Here is a 19,424-nt window from a genome sequence, read left to right as displayed (position 1 = left end):
TTCACTTCTATTAGGCTACAGAGGACACAGCAGCTATGCTGAGTCCATGCCTCGCACGTGGGGTGTTCTCCTTGAGTTTAAGTTTAGCGAAGAGCTTGCTATGGCTCGCAGTATTGCCAACGTATTCGGTGCTAACGTTAGCTGTGGCTGCACTCGCGAATGGGTGCTTTGCATTGACATGGTCGGCTAACCTTGAGCTGCTTCGATGGGAAGCAAACTCCTTACAAATTAGGCAAAACTCGGGGCAGTGACACCCAAACTGAATGAGTGGTTGCAAATGATCCCCAAGGTATATACTGTATATATATACCTTGATCAATAGTTTTTCGAATGTAAATTTTCCATTTGTTGGGCCTAGGACTCCTCACCGCTGCTGACCTGGCCCTCCCAACTGCAATGGGAGCCTATCATCTGCTCAACAAGCCCAAACATAATGACAGCCAATCAATGTCCGCTTCGGGCTGTGACTGACCGTTGTTTCCCACCCTTAACAACTCGAACACAGGAGGCCAAAACATAAAAAGGAATATTATAGAAAGGCAACCCACCTACAGAAACAATAGAGTTATAGATTAAAATTTTGATTAACAAGATTAAAAAACATAACCCGCTAAATATGACAAATTAATTATTCACAATTAACGTGATAATTTGACACCTCAAAATATCATATGATTGAAAGAGATAAAAAAATGGCCTGTCTTAAATAAGCTTTTACTTCTGCCTGTGCCATTCTGAAACCAAATCTGTATGTTTTTGGTTTTTTTTGTAATCGTGTGAGCATTAAGGATGATGGAATAAACAGTAAACACACAGCCTAAACAGTGTCAGTATTTTCGGTATAGAGTATAGAGATACTTATTTTTTTTCCTCCCCAAGGTCTGTACCTAACTCTGTTTTCTTCATTCCAAGTATGAATTGCATTGTTGCTTTTTGTGTGTGTGTCCACTTGCAGAGTATGCAGGAAAATGGGGCTGACAAAGTGGAATATGTAACCATGGTGATAATTGTCACTGGGAGAGAGGATTCTGTGCACCCACGCGAAGACAGTAAAATAGTCATTGACCCAACATTTGGGTGCAGAACAAGCTTCTCGATTCAGTATAGTTTAAATTGGCCTAAGCCTAAATATTGACTGTGATGGATAATTTCAATATTTGGATTGTATTGGACTGGAAAACCCAAGGTCAAAAGCAAAGATCCTGTGGGACTTCCAGATACAGACTGATAAGATGTTAATGGCGAACCAACCAGATATCGTGATCATAGATAAAGGGCAGAGGAAAGTTGTTGTAGTGGATGTAGCGACCCCAAGTGATGGAAACATCAAAAAGAAGGAACACGAGAAACTGGAGAAATACCAGGGGCTCAGAGAGGAGCTGGAGAGAGTCTGGAAGTTAAAGGTGACAGTCGTGTCTGTGGTGGTCGGAGCACTCGGGGCAGTGACCCCCAAACTAGATGAGTGGTTGCAAATGATCCCCTGAAGGTCGGACATCTTCGTCCAGAAAGGCGCAGTGCTGGGAACAGCAAGGATACTGCGCAGAACCCTAAAGCTTCCTGGCCTCTGGTAGACGACCCGAGCTGAATGGGGGATGGACACCACCCAAGGGGTGAGACGAGGATTTATTTATTTATATATATATATATATATATATATATATATATATATATATATATATATATATATATATATATATACACACACATGGATCAATACATGAGCGAAGCACAGAAGGGCATTGGTAGAGATACCAGAGGAGCCAAACATCAGCTCCTGGTTGACAGATAGGTCGCACAAGACTGCAGGTCCCGACATACCAACCTGTGCACAGCCTGGATTGATTACAAGAAAGCCTATGACTCGATGCCACATACATGGATCACTGAATGCTTGGAGTTGTATAAGGTGAACAGGACCCCATGAGACTTTGTTGCGAACTCGATGAGGATGTGGAAAACCACACTTGAAGCCAATGGCAAGCCACTTACCTAAGTGTCCATCAAATGTGGCATATACCAAGGTGATGCACTCTCCCCACTGCTGTTCTGCATAGGACTGAACCCCCTAAGCCAAGTAATCACCAAGACAGGCTATGGATACCGCCTCAGAAATGGAGCTACGATCAGTCACCTCCTCTACATGGATGACAAAAAGCTGTATGCTAAGAGCGAAAGGGGCATAGACTCCCTGATCCACACAACCAGGATCTACAGCAGCGACATCGGGATGTCATTCGGGCTTGAGAAATGTAGTCGGATGGTGACGGAACAATAGCAGACATTGAGGACAGCTACAAGTACCTCGGTGTACCACAAGCCAATGGCAACCTCGAACTGGCAACAAGGAAAGCGGCTACGGCCAAATACCTCCAGCGAGTGAGGCAAGTCCTAAGAAGCCAGCTCAATGGCAAGAATAAGACCCGGGCAATAAACAGCTATGCCCTGCCAGTGATCAGATACCCTGCAGGAATAAGGTGGCCAAAGGAAGAGATTCAGACCACGGACGTTAAGACCAGAAAGCTCCTAACCATGCATGGAGGGTTCTATCCCAAATCCAGCACCCTGAGACTGTACGCAAGCCGAAAGGAAGGAGGCCAGGGACTAGTGAGTGTGAGAGCCACTGTCCAGGATGAAACATCCAAGCTCCATGAATACATCAACGAGAAGGCTCCAATGAATGACGTACTCAGAGAATGTCTCAGACAATGGGGAACAGAGGATGAGGCGCTGGAAGAGGGACCATCATGGGAGGACAACCACCTACACGGGATGTACCACGGGACCATAACTGAAGTAGATGATCTCAAGAAGTCCTATCAGTGGCTAGAGAGGGCTGGCCTGAAGGACAACACAGAGGCACTCATCCTGGCTGCTCAGGAGCAGGCCCTGAGCACCAGAACCATAAAGGCCCAGATATACCACACCAGACAAGACCCAAGGTGTAGGTTGTGCAAAGAGGCACTTGAGATGATCCAACACATAACTGCAGGGTGTAAGATGCTGGCAGGGAAAGCCTACATGGAACACCATAACCAGGTGGCTGGCATAGTCTACCGAAACATCTGTGCGGAGTATGGACTGGAAACCCCAAGGTCAAAATGGGAAACACCTCCGAAGGTGGTGGAGAATGACAGAGCGAAGATCCTGTGGGACTTCCAGATCCAGACTGACAAGATGGTAATGGCGAACCAACCAGATATCGTGATCATAGATAAAGGACAGAGGAAGGCCATTGGAGTGGATGTAGCGGTCTCAAGTGATGGAAACATCAGAAAGAAGGAACATGAGAAACTCAAGAAATACCAAGGGCTCAGAGAGGAGCTGGAGAGAGCCTGGAAGGTAAAGGTGACAGTCGTGCCTGTGGTGGTCGGAGCACTCGGGGCAGTGACCCCCAAACTAGATGAGTGGTTGCAACAGGATTTTTATATATACCGTATTTTCACGACTATAAGGCGCCATTAAAAGTCTTAAATTTTCTCCAAAATGGACAGGACCCCTTATGATGCGGAGCGTCTTGTGTATGCGCTGAGTTCCAAAACCTGACTGACAGCCGACACGCTGTTTATATAGAGAAAAGGCGGAAGTGACTGTGGACAGGCATGCGGCAAAGAAGTCGGCCAATCAGTGAAGGGTGGGCGTGTATGTATACATATATGGAGAGAGAGAGAAAAGGCAGACGTGAGTGAGGACAGAGATGCGGCGAAGAAGTCCGCCAATGAGTGAAGGGTGGGCGTGTAAGTGGACGCTAAAGGGACGCCCCTAGCAGGTACCAACACCTGTATAGAGTGTGGCTATGTGCATTATTGCAAAACAACTTCGGTTTTGGTTTCTAAGAACCCCCGAAAATAAATTCTACAAAGAGACACGCCTGCGAAGCTCAGTTCAAACTTCAAGACATCGGTTATGCTTTTGGCATGCGTGCCCATCTCACAGCAGCGGTGAAAAACCAAGTCAAGCAAATGAACTCTGAGCTTGCCGTTATTCCCGGAGGCTTGACTAAAGAACTCCAACCGCTGGACATCGGCATCAACCGGGCGTTCAAAGTAAAGTTGCGAGCGGCATGGGAACAATGGATGATCGATGGCAAACACAACTTTACAAAGAGTGAGAGGCAGCGCCGGGCAAGTTACGCCACAATTTGCGAATGGATTGTGTCTGCTTGGACGAACGTGTCTGCTTGCACTGTTGTTCGAGTTTTTGGCAAAGCCGGCATAATTTCTGTGGAGCCACATGGCAATGAGAGTGACTCTGACAACGAGAGGGAACACGGCGTTTTTGATGGATTACCGGTACTTGCACAATTGTTCAATTCTGATACAGAAGATGAGGACTTAGATGGATTTCTGGGTGATGATTGATCGAAAAACGTGAGTACATTGTACGATGGCTAAATAAAATACAACGGAACTCAGTTTTGCTTCCGTTGCCTTTTTAAAAACGTGTTTTTAGCTTGTATCCGTATGTCTTGGTATGCTACCGTATGCTTCAAGCTAACGTGTTTTTAGCGTGCGCGCATGCATGCCGTATGTTTAAGCTGGCGTATGTTTTACCACTGTAAAACTGCGCCCAATAATACAGTGTGTTTTGTCTATGTGTCAAATACAGAAATAGCACACGTTAATGAGACTGCGCCCAACAATACGGTGCGCCGAATGGTCGTGAAAATACGGTATATATATATATATATATATATATGCGCAGAGGTCCGGGGTTTGAATCCGGCCCCGGCCTTCCTCTGTGGAGTTTGCATGTTGTCTAGTGCCTGCGTGGGTTTTCTCCGGGTACTCAGGTTTCCTCCCACATTCCAAGAACATGTATGGTAGGTTAATTGGACACTCTATATCAGGCATGTCCAGCTTTGGTCCTCCAGGAGTGCTGTCCTGCCTGTTTTCCATCTCTCCCTGCTGCAGCACACCTGATTCAAATCATCAGCTCATAACCAGCTCCGAAGCAGCATGAGGGCAATCCTGGTTATTTGAATCTGGTGTTTTGCAGCCAGGAGAAATGGAAAACAGGCAGGACAGTGGCCCCTGATGACCGGGTTTGACACCCCTGCTCTGTTTTGTACCCCACCTACTGCCCGAAGAAAGCTGTGATTGGCTCCATCACGCCCGCGATCCTCATGAGATAAAGGGGTTCAGATAATGGATCAATGGATGGATGTACTTGTATGTTGAGATTGTCGCGCAATCACATTTTATTTGATGATCACACATCTGCTGTACTGCATGATAAAAAGTACAGCGTAGCAGACAGAACTCCAACGGCAAGGGACCAAATCAAAATTTTGAATGAAGACCTAAATGTCAGTTCTTAATCATAATATGAATGGATTGACTGGACAATACAACACAACACAGCACAGCACAGCAAAACACAACACAACTACTAATTGTACTAGAATGCTGCAATCTCGATTACACTGTCCTGTACTCAGTGATAATTTTACAGTTTACCCCCAGCAAGTCCCAGGGACTCGCTGATCAGAAAAGTATGAGTCCCATTATGCATTTCGAGAGTCCCAAATTTCGAATTCTGATATGGTCTACTTTTTCAATTGCATGTGGTAATAACACAAACAACAACATATATATACAATTATAAACAAATGCTGCAAAAATTTTAATAATTCAGCAGCAGGCCTGAGGATTTCGGAAATTCACGGGAATCGTTTTTCGGTTCCGTCAGATTACCCAATGGGAAACCACGGTAACTAATTTTGGGTTCCGTAAACGTTCATCATTGGAACCCACTTTTCTATTTTGAATGATATTCATAATCAAGAATTCTGACACTCAAAAGTATAATGTTTCAAGGGTAAATGTTTGAAAACTATGCATTAACAATGAACATTACATCAGCAGCTGTGTACTCAAGGTTTATTTAAAAAAAAGAAGGATCAAAATATGTTCTACTCATATGGCATCATGAATACAACATACCACAATATCTTTTTCAGTATTTTTTCCAATCCCACACTGCAAAGATTAATTTACTGGTAATCATTAATACAGGTAAGTATTGATGTGGCTTGACATCCTCTTCCGAAGACGATGCATGTGTCATCTATCAATTTGACGAAAGAATCTAACACACGTCATCGTTAGTTCTACCAACAGTTAACATTAGCATTACTACACCTTGTGACGAATGTTTTATTCCGAAAATTACCATGCTACAACCAGTAAATTCTAGAATAACCAAGACTGTTTCATAATATTTTTCATAGTGCTTAACCTGTAGATCTAACGACCAACTTGCCTCGGAATCGTGCCTCTCGTCGGATCTCGCTCTCATGTTTGTCATGATTCGGTTTTGGGACCAACAGGTGGCACTGTAGGGCTCCCCTGGCAGCTGCACACCTGTTGGTCATAGGTAATTAGGGCTTTAAAATGACTCCTGGCCCGAACACTCAGTGTCGGGTCATTGTTGCTTCTTGCTACTGTCATGTTTGTTTGTTTGCTGTTCCTTTGCTGCTGTCATGTTTGTTCTAGTCGTGTTTTGGTTTTTGATAGTTTTTGTTTAAGTCATGGTTTTTGTTTGTTACTTTGGACTTTGTTTTGGATTTAGTTTTCTTTGTTTTAAATACAATTCGTCAAGTACACTCTGCTCCTCCCTCCTGCCTGCTTTTTGGGGTCCACCACCACCTTGCATACGTGACAGTGTTCTGTGCGTACGTCACAGGTGAGTTGAGTGATACGCACGTCGGACGATTCATACTAAAAATCAGACGGGCATTCCCATTTCTTAAATGTTGTAATTGGTAGACCTTTGTGTGCGATTTTTTCGCTGCCATCTCAAACTCTCATTTGCGCGATTTCTCAGTTTGCGGAGTAAAATAGAAATCCGCAGGCGCACATAACGTTATCTGTTCCGCCCCCCCCCAACCCCCCAACACTGAAAAAAACCCAAAACGAAAGTAAATTAGAAGAAACACACTCCAAACCACAAACACTCTTACAGGCACAGTGAAATAGCGTTAATCACACAGGAGAGATTCGATTGCGTCCAGTCAACTCGTGTGCGGTGACTTTTATGGGAAACAAATTTTCGGTACCGTCATAATGACGCTACAGAAATACCGTGAAATCATCAGGCCTGCCGTAAGTTTTTTTTTTGTTTTGTTTTGTTTTGACTGAGAAATTTCCTTGCGTCCCAAAAACGCACATATTTTGGAACTGTGCGTCCCGCGGGAAAATTATGCGTCTAGGACGCAGGACGCAGAGGTAACGAGATGGCTGTGTCCTGTTTTTATTGTAATTGAACTCAAAGATCTGATATGAAGTTATTAGGTTTCATGTCCCGAAGCGCCAGGTATACATAACTTTTAATGGACTTGATCAGGGGTGGCCAACCAGTCAGAGACAAAGAGCTGATTTTTTTACTGAGTTACTGCAAAGAGCCACATCATACACATGGGCATCCCTTCCTCGCGCATGCGCACACACGCGCACACGCACAAACACACACACACTTTTTTTGCCCAAAGATTGACTTTTGAAGCGACCAACATCCCACAATTGACCCGATCGAGCACGTGCAAGGTTACACGCACACACATCACACACACACGCACGCGGGTGCCCAAACATGTACTTGCGGACATATGCACTCACTCCAGGATGAGCAACAGCCCGAACATGAATGAAAGCTAAAAACGCAAACACACAAATCTTTTTTTCCCACCCATTTCCTCCTCCCACCCCTGGCGGTACGCTGGCTTCCGGTCGATTGCGATCAACGTATTGGGCCCCCCTGCCTTAAAATCAGACGGAATTCGCTGACTAGCTTCGCGCCGTTGTTTGCGCTTGAGCGGTGATTCAGTCATCTGATTGCTTGCCTTCTATGTCAATCAAGTAACGGGATTGATGATAGGCTGACGTAGTACGTCTGTGTCTTTAGCGCCTTCATTTGAATGGCAGCACCACTGCCGAGGCGTTTTCGACGCGAGTCGTGTGAAAGTCCGGGAGCCGCATTGAACCAGCCAAAGAGCCGGTGGTTGGCCACCCCTGGACTAGATCATGATGACACATCTAATTGGGTTTAGTGGAATACCTTGCGTATATGAGCCTGTAATCCTTGGAGGCCATACATGCGAAAGACAAACCACATTTTGAGGGAGCGGAAACGTCTGCCCAGGGGAATCTGCCAATGCTGAAACAAAGAAAACAGCATCAAATGGCAAAGCATGTTTGTCCATTTACTTTTTAATGACCATTTCTTTTCAAGATAAAGAAAAAAACAATTCTTACCCTATAATCGGTCACTAGCCCTGTTGATGAAAAATACATGAGTTATTTATTGCACAAAGATTTTCCCCCCATTCTTGAAATTCAGTTGAACAAGATTGTCGGATAGGAGTCCTATCGAGCCTTTATGGCCTGTGGGACCCCAGAGGCAGCTCACGGGTATCGACTGGCCAAGCGGAACGCAGCTTCGGTGGTCGCCGAGGCAAAAACCCGAGCGTGGGAAGAGTTCAGTGAGGCCATGGAAGCCGACTTCCGGACGGCTTCGAGGAAATTCTGGTCCACCATCCGACGTCTCAGGAGGGGGAAGCAGTGCACCACTAACACTGTGTACAGTGGGGATGGGGCGCTGCTGACTTCGACTCGGGACGTTGTGAACCGGTGGGCAGAGTACCTCGAAGACCTCCTCAACTCCACCAACACGCCTTCCTTGGAGGAAGCAGAGCCTGGGGACTCTGAGGTGGGCTCTCCTATCTCTGTGGTTGAAGTCACCGATGTGGTTAAAAAGCTCCTCGGTGGCAAGGCCCCGGGGGTGGATGAGATCCGCCCGGAGTTCCTCAAGGCTCTGGATGTTGTGGGGCTGTCCTGGTTGACATGCCTCTGCAACATCGCGTGGTCAACAGGGAGAGTTGTGTGGGAGAGAGGGTGTGTTCCAACTACAGAGGGATCACACTCCTCAGCCTCCCTGGTAAGGTCTATTCAGGGGTGCTGGAGAGGAGGGTCTGTCAGGAGGTCCAGCCTCAGATTGAGGAGGAGCAGTGTGGTTTTCGTCCCGGCGGTGGAACAGTGGACCAGCTCTACACCCTTAGCAGGGTCCTCGAGGGTATGTGGGAATTCGCCCAACCAGTCTACGTGTGTTTTGTGGACTTGGAGAAGGCGTTTGACCGTGTCCCTCGGGGAGTTCTGTGGGGGGTGCTTCGTGGGTATGGGGTACCGAACCCCCTGATACGGGCTGTTCGGTCACTGTACCACCGATGTCAGAGTTTGGTTCGCATTGCCGGCAATAAGTCGGAATCGTTTCCAGTGGGGGTAGGACTCCGCCAAGGCTGCCCTTTGTCGCCGATTCTGAGGGGGTTGAGCGTTGAGGGGGTCCGTTTTGGGGGCCTCAGTATTGCATCCCTGCTTTTTGCAGATGATGTGGTGCTGTTGGCTCCTTCAAACAGGGCTCTCCAACTCTCACTGGAGCGTTTCGCAGCCGAGTGTGAAGCGGTTGGGATGAAAATCAGCACCTCCAAATCTGAAAACATGGTCAGTCGGAAAAGGGTGGAGTGCCCCCTCCGGGTCGGGGAGGAGATCTTGCCCCAAGTCGAGGAGTTTAAGTATCTTGGGGTCATGTTCACGAGTGAGGGCAGGAGGGAGCGAGAGATCGACAGGCGGATCGGTGCAGCGTCTGATGTGATGCGGACGTTATATCGGTCTCTCGTGGTGAAGAAGGAGCTGAGCCAAAGGGCGAAGCTCTCAATTTACCGGTCGATCTACGTTCCAACCCTCATCTATGGTCACGAGCTATGGGTCGTGACCGAAAGAACGAGATCCCGGATACAAGCGGCCCAAATGAGTTTTCTCCGCAGGGTGTCCGGGCTCTCCCTTAGAGATAAGGTGAGAAGCTCGGTCATCCGGGAGGGGCTACAGTCGAGCTGCTTCTCCTCCACATCGAGAGGAGCCAGATGAGGTGGCTTGGGCATCTGATTCGGATGCCTCCTGAGCGCCTCCCTGGTGAGGTGTTCCGGGCATGTCCCACCGGGAGGAAGACCCAGGAGACGCTGGAGAGACTATGTCACCCAGCTGGCCTGGGAACGTCTCGGGATCCCCCGGGGAGAGCTGGAAGAAGTAGCTAGGCGGAGGGAAGTCTGGGCTTCCCTGCTAAAGCTGTTGCCCCCGCGACCCGGCCCCAGATAAGCGGTAGAAGATGGATGGATGGATGGATGAAGATTGTCGGAATCCTGGATAACGATCTGGTCCATCACACCCTAAATAAAATCGTTAATATGTGTTTATAGAGCACACCTTCATGAAATGTACTCTTCTTGTGTATCATCGTATGAACAATACTAATATAGCGCTTGGTATATCTGTTTTTTTGTTCACATAAGACAAAATGTGATGCCAGTCCACCCCCTCCCACACACCCCCCCACACACACACTAGTGTTGTTTTTGTCAACGTGACTATTTCATTGAGGCAATTTTTTTATGATGTAATGGTGATGAGCAAAACCTGGCTCATTGATGACAAAATCATGAGGAGATGTGTGCATGACATGATGAATCTGGATTAAAATGGATGTTCTGTCGGACATTCAAAATGCACACTCCCACACATCAGTCAAAAAGGAACCCGGAATGTCCATTAACTGCAATTGAAAATCAAGTACAGTACATACAGCATGTGTTTCCTTCGTTATAAGGCCTTTATTTATTTATTTATTTTGCGGCTCCAGACAGATTTGTTATTTTTTATTTATTTCTTTTGGTACTATATGGGTCTTTCAACGTTTTGAATTGCCGACCCCTGTTATAACTGTTTGTACCATTGTGAGTGCTGACCATGTTGTCTGCAGATAAGCAAAGTTGCTTGCTCATGTGCCAGACTTCATTATGTTTATCTGTAAATGTAGTTGTCCAAAGTAGTGACTGTTCCGCGCGGTCTGACTTGAACCACTCCCAAGAAGAGAAAAATGGTGCCCACTGCTCGGTGGAGTCTCATCACATATCTGTCAATGGTGCTTTTCCATATTTTTTTGGAAGGTAAAATAAATCTCATAATTTTACAAAGACTTTCAATGTCTTCCCTGGACAAGACACCGGCTGTCGGGAGACACAAGATGAAGCAATAAGTTGCTGCTGGTCCTTGCCTAAACGTCAGTAAAACCAACACCTGTGGTCCTGACAAAGCTCAGAAACTGCTTGTCAACTGAGCCACAAGGACCCTGCCAAGCTTTTGCTTTCCTTATTCCAGCTGCCTCATTTTTCCTTTTTATTTTCATTTTCTGCATCTGCAAACAAGGCGAATTTTCCTTCCATCTGCTTATGATGTGAGACTCTACTGACCTAATTTAAGTGCAGACTTTGAGCAGACATTTGTGCATACAAAAATGTAATGAAGGCTGTCAAAGTTTGTGCCACCGTCACTACAGTCATCATGACCATCTTCTCACGCTTTGACGCTCCATTTACCGGTATTATATTGAAGGAATAATTATGTACTTTAGGTTTAGTTATCATACATTTGCATATTAATAATGGTATATTGATTATGCTTGCAATGAAGAATGCTTATGCTTAATAAATGAAAACGTTTATACTCTTAATAAATATTTACTTATCCATCCATGAATCCATTTTACGATCCGCTTATCCTCACAAGGGTCGCGGAGGGTGCTGGAGCCTATCCCAGGCGTCTTCGGGCAGTAGGCGGGAGACACCCTGAGTGCCAGCCAATCGTAGGGCACACAAAGACAAACAACCATCCGCACTCACACTTACACCTAGGGACAATTTAGAGTGTTCAATCAGCCTGCCATGCATGTTTTTGGAATGTGCGAGGAAACCAAAGTACCCAGAGAAAAACTGCGGTAAATATAGTTCGCTCCGGAGTCACCGTGTGACTGTCGTGACAGTATGTCATACAATTTATAAAATACAGTCAAACCTCGGTATTCGAACGTCTCGGTTCTCGACCAATTTGGTTTTCAACCAAAAATTTTGAGTTTTTTATGCCTCGGATGACGAACAAATTTCGGTTCTCGAACAAACTGAGCGCACTTGAATGCACCACTTGACTCCTCTCGCCTTCCTGACATGAGGAAATGATGCTTCCTCGGGTAGACGAGGAAGTGATGCTTCCTCGTGTCGCTTTCCATTGTGAGTAGACGTGTTCAATAAACTTTTTTTTTTTTTAAAAAGAGCGTGGTTTCGGTTTCCGAACAGCCTTCTGGAACGGATTATGGACGAAAACCGAGGGTTTACTGTATATATACTTGTAATTATGTAATTTTACTTACTTTTTTCTGTTTTTAATAGATGTGTTTTTTTAATGTCTTGAATTTGTAAAAAAATAAAAAATTCACTAATCAAGGGTTCGGCACCTCGAACAATGTTAAGAACCACTGGCCTAAACACATTGCTGTAATTTGTACAGTTGTTCTAATTCACCACATTTGAAATCTCTGCTCAGTTTGGTCAAATCGTCAGCTCTTTCGAGGATAGGAGCCGATACATTTTCTACTCCACTACAACACGGCCATCGCTTGGAGTTCTTCTGGAACCCGTACCCGACAGCCAAATGTAAAGGTTAGTGTTTTATTCGAGTAACTGCCTGTTCGTGTCGCTATCCTTCTTAATAAGTAGTTCACTTTCAATTTACCAGTAAGTTAATTTGTTATCCCTGAAAAGCTGGCTGAAGCAATAAGCCGGCTCTCTACTCCTTGACAAGGAAATCACAGAAAGTGGTCCTGATGAAGCTCCGAGACCGCATGGGATCCAAGCTACGAGAACCCAACCAAGCGTTTGCTTTCCTGCTTCCAGCTGTGTCTGTTTTCCTTTTAATTTTTATTTCCTTCATCTGCAAGCAAAACGAAGTTCCTTTCACCTGCTCATCATGTGAGACTCCACTGACCAAATGTAAGTGCTGACTTTGCAATTCACGAGGGCTTCACTTTGGTGCATACGAAATGTAATGAATGCAAAATGAAATGTTGTTCATTTCATGAAGTCCACCCTTGTCACAAGACTCATCATTTCTACCTTCTCACACTTATCTATTGGGCGTCCCACTTCTTCCTCTTCTTCATTCATTTCGGGTTGCCTAACAATAGGATCTTGTTGAATGTCTTGTATGTTTCAGTATCTGTAGTGAAAAAATATTCTCCATTTACAGCAAACGAGCGTGGATTGTGTGTGTGTTTCGGTCAAAGTATTATCCTCTATATTGGTATAAGAACTCCCAACTTATTTTATTGTGCACCCCTCCATATTTCAAGATTATTTTAAGGTTTATTTAATCATCTATCCTCTAAGCCAGGAGTGCCCAACCAGTCGATCGCGGTCGACCAGTAGTCCACGGGGGGGTTAGAGGGGGGAATGGCGAAAACAAATAGTGTGTCAATGTGTTAATATTATAGATTTTTGTGTTAGTGTACCACTGCGCCCTAAGCATAGTGTCAGTTTCACGTTCACAAAATAAAAAATATATATTAAAAAAAAAGAGCAACAAAAGTAGGGTGGCTCGGTGTTCGACTGGTTAGCACATCTGCCTCACAGTGCAGAGGTCAAGGGTTCGATTATCTCGTGCTGATGTAAAATCTGCCGCTCCTTGTTGCAACCTCTCTGAGCTCATCCGCCCCTACACACCTGCCCAGTGCCTCAGGTCTGTGGACCAGACATTATTAGAAGTACCAAGAACTAAACAGAGGCTCAGAGGGGATCGAGCCTTTTCCGTTGCTGGTCCCTCTCTCTGGAATGACCTCCCACTGAACATTCGGCAAGCCGAGGGGGCTGCCGATCTTTAAAACCCGCCTCAAAACTCACTTTTACTCTTTGACTCAGCATGACTCAGATTTAATCTTAATTTTACTGTTTGGTGCTTTCTACCATTTTGTTACAGATTTATTGTTGCATATATGTTAGTTGCTCCATGTACAGCACTTCGCATGCAGCGATGGCTGTTTGAAAGTGCTCTATAAAGTTGAGTTGAGTAACCTGTAGTGGCGCATCACAGAAAGGTGATAAAGGGAACACTTGGAGTTTCATTATGCTGTAAAAGTGTGCCCATCAATTGTTTTTAGCAGTTTATATAAATGTACTATATTCCCGTGAGTTTTCATGTCCTCCCTGTGTGTGTCCCTCTGTTTTCTTTAGGCACTCCAGTTTTCTCCCACGTTCAAAAAACACGCATGGTGCGAACTCTCGATATTGTGCCTGGATTTGATTTTGAGTGCGAGTGGTTGTTCGTCAATGTGTGCCATGTGACTGGCTGGCAACCAGTTCAGTGTTCCCTTCCTACTGCCCGGAGAAGATAGGAAAGGCTCCAGCACACCTGTGATCTTCGTAAGGATAACCGTTTTGGATAATGGATGGATGTATCAGCCAGCAAATACATGGATGTATTCATTCCGAAATATTAGGTAGCCTTGTCCAGCGTGTCATTGCAATGTCTGTTTCGGTTTGCTTCGTTGATATGGACCAATATCAGACATCTCCTTCATGCTTTCTGTGCAGTCCTGTACCAAATGGCCCACTGACCGGTACCGGTCCGCGGCCCGGGGGTTGGGGGTGCTGTTGTACAGTATAGGAATTTGATTTGAACACCTTTTTTTTTTCTCGTAGAAGGATTGTTGGTTTCTGATGTGGACTAATTGACCTAATTTGACAATTTTTGTATTTAGCACATACTCCAATTCAGGTGAAATGAACCTACCTGACTCCTGGTGTTCATGTCTGAGGTAGAGTGGTTCTACTTTGAAGGTTCCAATCATGTCCTGCCTCTTCTTCACCCTGTTAGTAATAATAATAATAATTTACTTGAAAGCGCTTTTCATCATACTCAAAGACACTTTACAAGAGCTTAAAACACAGGATTAAAATGTACACTTAGAGATAAGCATACATGATTTACAAAAAACACATTTAGATGAACAAAACAAATCAAAAATGGGTAAAAGAAATTAAAAGGTGTTAAAAGCATTGCGGAACAGGTGAGTTTTAAGAGATGATTTGAAGGATTGGAGGTCAGTATGGTGACGGATATGTTGTGGTCGAGCGTTCCAGGGGGTGAGGCCGGCGACAGAGAAGGCTCGGTCGATGCAGTTGTCGATAGTGAGGTTAAAGTTGGAGGCTGTTTGGGTGAGGGACCGAGAACCAATTATTAGCAGTTGAGATTTTGTGCAGTTAAGATGAGAAATTTTGTTTGCATCAAGGATTTGATATCTGAAAGACAATTAAACAGGGTGGAGTGGGTTGTTGTGGTAAATGATTTGATGGAGATGTATAATTGGACATCATCAGCGTAGCAGTGGAACTGGAGACCATGATGACATATGATTTGGCCGAGGGGTAGAAAGTAGAAAATGAAAAGAAGAGGACCAAGCACAGGACCCTGGGGAACACCTTGGGACAGTGGGGCACTGTCGGAAGAGCAGTTGTTGATGTGTATGAATTGTTTCCTGTCTGTGAGATATGAGCGAAGCCAGGTAAGGACTTTGTCGGTGATATGTAGGGATTGCCGGTGAGAGATTAGGATGGAGTGGTTGATGTTGTCGAAGGCAGCCGTAAGGTCAAGAAGGATGAGGATGGAGAGTAGGCCGGAGTCAGAGGAGAGTGATTTTGTGGAGAGCTGTTTCAGTGTTGTGTTGTGTGCGGAATCCAGATTGAAATTGTTCGAAGAGTTGGTTATTGTCTAAGTAGGTTTTAATTTGAGATGCGACGGCACGTTCTTTGACTTTGGACAGAAAGGGGAGGTTGGAGATGGGTCGAATGTTGCTCATGATGACAGGGGTGAGTCTGTTTTTTTTTTTTTTTTGATGATGAGGGTTACAGCAGCCAGTTTGAGTGAGGAAGGGACATAGGCAAAGTTGAGGGAGGAGTTGACAATGTTCATGATGAGGTGGGAGATAGTGAAAAAGCAGTGCTTGACGAAGGAAGATGTGATGGGATCCAGTGTGCAGTTGGAGGAATTCATTGTTGAGATGTTGATGAGTTCGGCTATGAAAATAGGTGTGAGTTCGGAGAGAGGTGGAGTAGTTGGAGTGATGAATGCTGGTGGGAAGGGGTTGGGGGACGGGTGAGGTGGTTGAGTGAACTGTAGAGGATGTCGATTTTGGATTGAAAGTAGGATAGGAATGAATTGCATTTGTCAACGGTAAAAGAGGTTGAAATATTGTCGCTGGGTTTGAGGAGTTTGTTGACGGTAGAGAAGAGAGCCTTTTGGTTGTTGGAGTCGGTGTGGATAAGGTTGGAGTAGTAGGCGGAATGGCTGGAGTTGAGTGCGGTCTTGCATAATTGAAGGTGATCGGTGTAGGCGAGGAGATGAACAGTTAAACAAGATATTTTACAGAGTCTTTCGAGCTCGCGTTTTCGGGTTTTAAGTTTGCGGAGTTCGGGGGTTTACCAGGGGGCTGAGCGAGTGAAGGAGACCTATTTGGTTTTGATGGGGGCGAGTTGATTGAGACAGGAGGAGAGTGCTGTTGTAGTAGTTGGTGAGAACAGTGGGGTCATGGGACAGTGGAGGAGGTAATATGGACAGGTTGTTGAGGACGGAAGTAGAACAGTCAGGGAGATGGATCTGAGGTTTCTGAATGATATGGTGCTCTGTTCCTTGGGAAGAGGGGTAGGGAGGTGGAGGTCCAGAGTGATAGCCAGGTGATCGGAGGGTGGTGCTCGAGAGTTTATCGATGGTGAGACTGGTAGAACAGACCAAGTCCAGAGTGTGGCCGTGGGTGTGGGTCGGGAAGTTGACATGTTGAGTGAAGTTAAGGCAGTCCAAAAGGTCAAGAAATTCAGAGGCATGTTTTCAGTTGGTGTTGTCGATATGGAAGTTCAAGTCTCCAAGGAGCAGAGTGAAAGTTGAGATAGGTGAGAGCTGTGTGACAAAATCGGAGAAGTCTGAGAAAAATGATGGGTTGAACTTCGGGGGACGGTAAATGACAGCAATGACCAGGTGGGAGGGACCAGGGAATTTGAAGGTGATATGTTCAAAGGACTCAGTGGGTGAGGTGGATATAGTGCTGATTTTAAACTCTGTTTTATGGACTGAGGCCACCCCACCACCTCGGCTAGTGAGGTGGGGCTTGTCGATGTAGGTGTAACCAAGTGGGGTGAGTGGCTGGATTGAGTGTATTATTAAGGACTCCTACTACTGTTAATACTTTACCGCTACTACAACAACAACTACTCATAATACTGCTACCAATTACTACTAAGAACTACTAAAATGAGTCCTACCACTAAGTATTAGGTATCATTGCTACAGCTACTAAATACTACGACTACTACTAAGTACTGCTACCAAGTACTGTACGACTATTAATTACTACTCTCGCCACTAGTACTACGAAGTAATATTACTACAATGCACTACTACAAAATATTATTAGTAGTACTACTACTAAGTTCTACTTTTACGGTACTGCTACAACTACTAATAAATACTAATTCCTACTACTACTACTACTACTATTTCCACTAAGTACCGTATTTTCACGACCATTCGGCGCACCGTATTGTTGGGCGCAGTCTCAGTATTGGGTGCTATTTCTATGTTTGACACATACACAAAACGCACTGTATTATTGGGCGCAGCCAGGCATGGTAAAACATACGCCAGCTTAAACATACGGCATGCATGCACGCAAGCTAAAAACACGTTTTTAAAAAGGCAACGGAAGCAAAACTAAGTTCGGTTGTACTTTATTTAGCCATTTTACAATGTATTCAGGTTTTTCTCTTCACCTCTTACACGCTCACCCTTCACTCATTGGCGACTGGTACCTGCTAGGGGCGTGCCTTTAGCGTCCTCTTACACGCCCACCCTTCACTCATTGGCGACTGGTACCTGCTAGGGGTGTGCCTTTAGCGTCCTCTTACACGCCCACCCTTCACTCATTGGCGACTGGTACCTGCTAGGGGCGTGCCTTTAGCGTCCTCTTACACGCCCACCCTTCACTCATTGGCGACTGGTACCTGCTAGGGACGTGCCTTTAGTGTCCTCTTACACACCCACCCTTCACTCATTGGCGGACTTCCGCATGCCTGTCGTCACTCACTTTTCTCTATATATTTCTCTATTCCCTATACTCCTTTTCTCTATATAAACAGCGTGTCGGCCAGAAGCGCTGTCAGTCATGCTTTGGCACTCGGCTCATACACTAGGCGCTCCGCATTATAAGGCGTCCTGTCCATTTTGGAAAAATTTAAGACTTTTAATGGCCCCTTATAGTCGTGAAAATACGGTACTACTACTATGACTACTACAAAATACTGCTTCTAGTGATTCTGAATACTTCTAGTACTACTACAATTACAACTACTACTAAATACTACTGCGAAGTAGTACTATGACTACTAAGTACTACTACTATATTTAAGCAACCAACTACTACGACTACAACCAAGTACGAGTACTTAGTATGACGGCTACTACTATTTACTACTTCTACATAACACCACACAGTAATACTGAGATAAAATAAGATAAGAAATCCTTTATTTGTCTCACAATGGAGAAATTCCCAATTTACAGCAGCAAAATTATCAAAGGGAGAAAGTACAAGACAACAAGTATATGAATAAATGTAAATATAAGCATTTTAAAAAAGGGTGAGTGGGGGCGAGTCCAGGTTTTCAGGACTGACTACTTCTATTGAGTATTACTACTGTTCCAGACAACCAAGTCATTCCACTTTTTTTTTTAATTCAGCCTGTCAGCCTTCAAACACACGCCCTCCAGATATTGCATTCTTGAACATTTGTTTTAAATTTATGATGATGAGGACACCTTACCACATGGCAGAGCAGTCAAAGTTGACCAACAGCCATTTGTGTGGGTTCAAGTTGAAAGAATCAGCAAACTGAAACACAGACACAGAGAGGAAGCGACCATCATCAGACTTTCTGGTAACGTTCAACATACCTGTCAACCTCGGCTAATACCTGTCCTTATAAATGATTACGATTCCCCTTACAAAGCAACAAAAACCCGTAAAACGGCTTACCGCGGATGCGCACATCATGCTTTATCAATCCGACCGTACGCAGCGATGAAAAAAAAATACGATTGAGGATTTACTTTTTACTGGTTAGGGATTTACTTTTGCTGGTTTGCCGTGACAATAGTAGCAATCGACGACGGCATTGTCGTTGGCTACCACCAGGTGAGATGATCTGGATTTGAGCCAAAATGGTCTTTTGTTGTTGTTTTTTTCCCCCCATATAAAAGTTGTAATACCTTTGCATGATTTGAAATGATTAAAAAAACATATAAAATACAGGGAAAATGTTGACAGGTATGGTTCGATGATAGCATCAAGAATCAACTAAATATTAAAATAGCTTAAAAGTTTGCAATCGATTTTAAGATATCTCCTGAAGTGAATAGTTGCCTCCACCCTAATTTTCGCGTGTTGTTGGGGGAAGAGCGGCCTCCTCTTCCTCGCGCGTTTGTTGAATTTCGGACAAGGAGAAT

The 19,424-nt window shown here is 44.9% G+C and overlaps 1 protein-coding gene across 4 annotated transcripts in view; it reads right to left on the bottom strand.

The window, feature by feature from the left end:
* Positions 1-19,424, bottom strand: part of ddc (dopa decarboxylase) — a 123,414-nt gene that overhangs the window by 46,681 nt on the left and 57,309 nt on the right. For 3 of the 4 annotated variants that reach the window (XM_086114453.1, XM_086114451.1, XM_086114452.1), the window contains 4 exons: positions 18,743-18,810; positions 14,664-14,740; positions 8,253-8,272; positions 8,056-8,154 (listed from right to left, as the gene is read on the bottom strand). In XM_086114453.1, the coding sequence (XP_085970579.1) occupies positions 8,056-8,154; positions 8,253-8,272; positions 14,664-14,740; positions 18,743-18,810 (264 nt within the window). Of the gene's footprint in view, positions 1-1,677; positions 6,363-8,055; positions 8,155-8,252; positions 8,273-14,663; positions 14,741-18,742; positions 18,811-19,424 lie in introns of those variants that run through there. The other variant, XM_086114454.1, reaches the window with a different exon arrangement.

This window comes from Hippocampus guttulatus, chromosome 6 (assembly GCF_054856545.1).
Source record: "Hippocampus guttulatus isolate MCC_2025c chromosome 6, RoL_Hgut_1.0, whole genome shotgun sequence".
In the NCBI taxonomy this organism is placed as follows: domain Eukaryota; kingdom Metazoa; phylum Chordata; class Actinopteri; order Syngnathiformes; family Syngnathidae; genus Hippocampus; species Hippocampus guttulatus.
The sequence above is the reverse complement of the archived record's forward strand: the minus strand, read 5'-3'. Positions and strand labels throughout refer to the sequence as shown.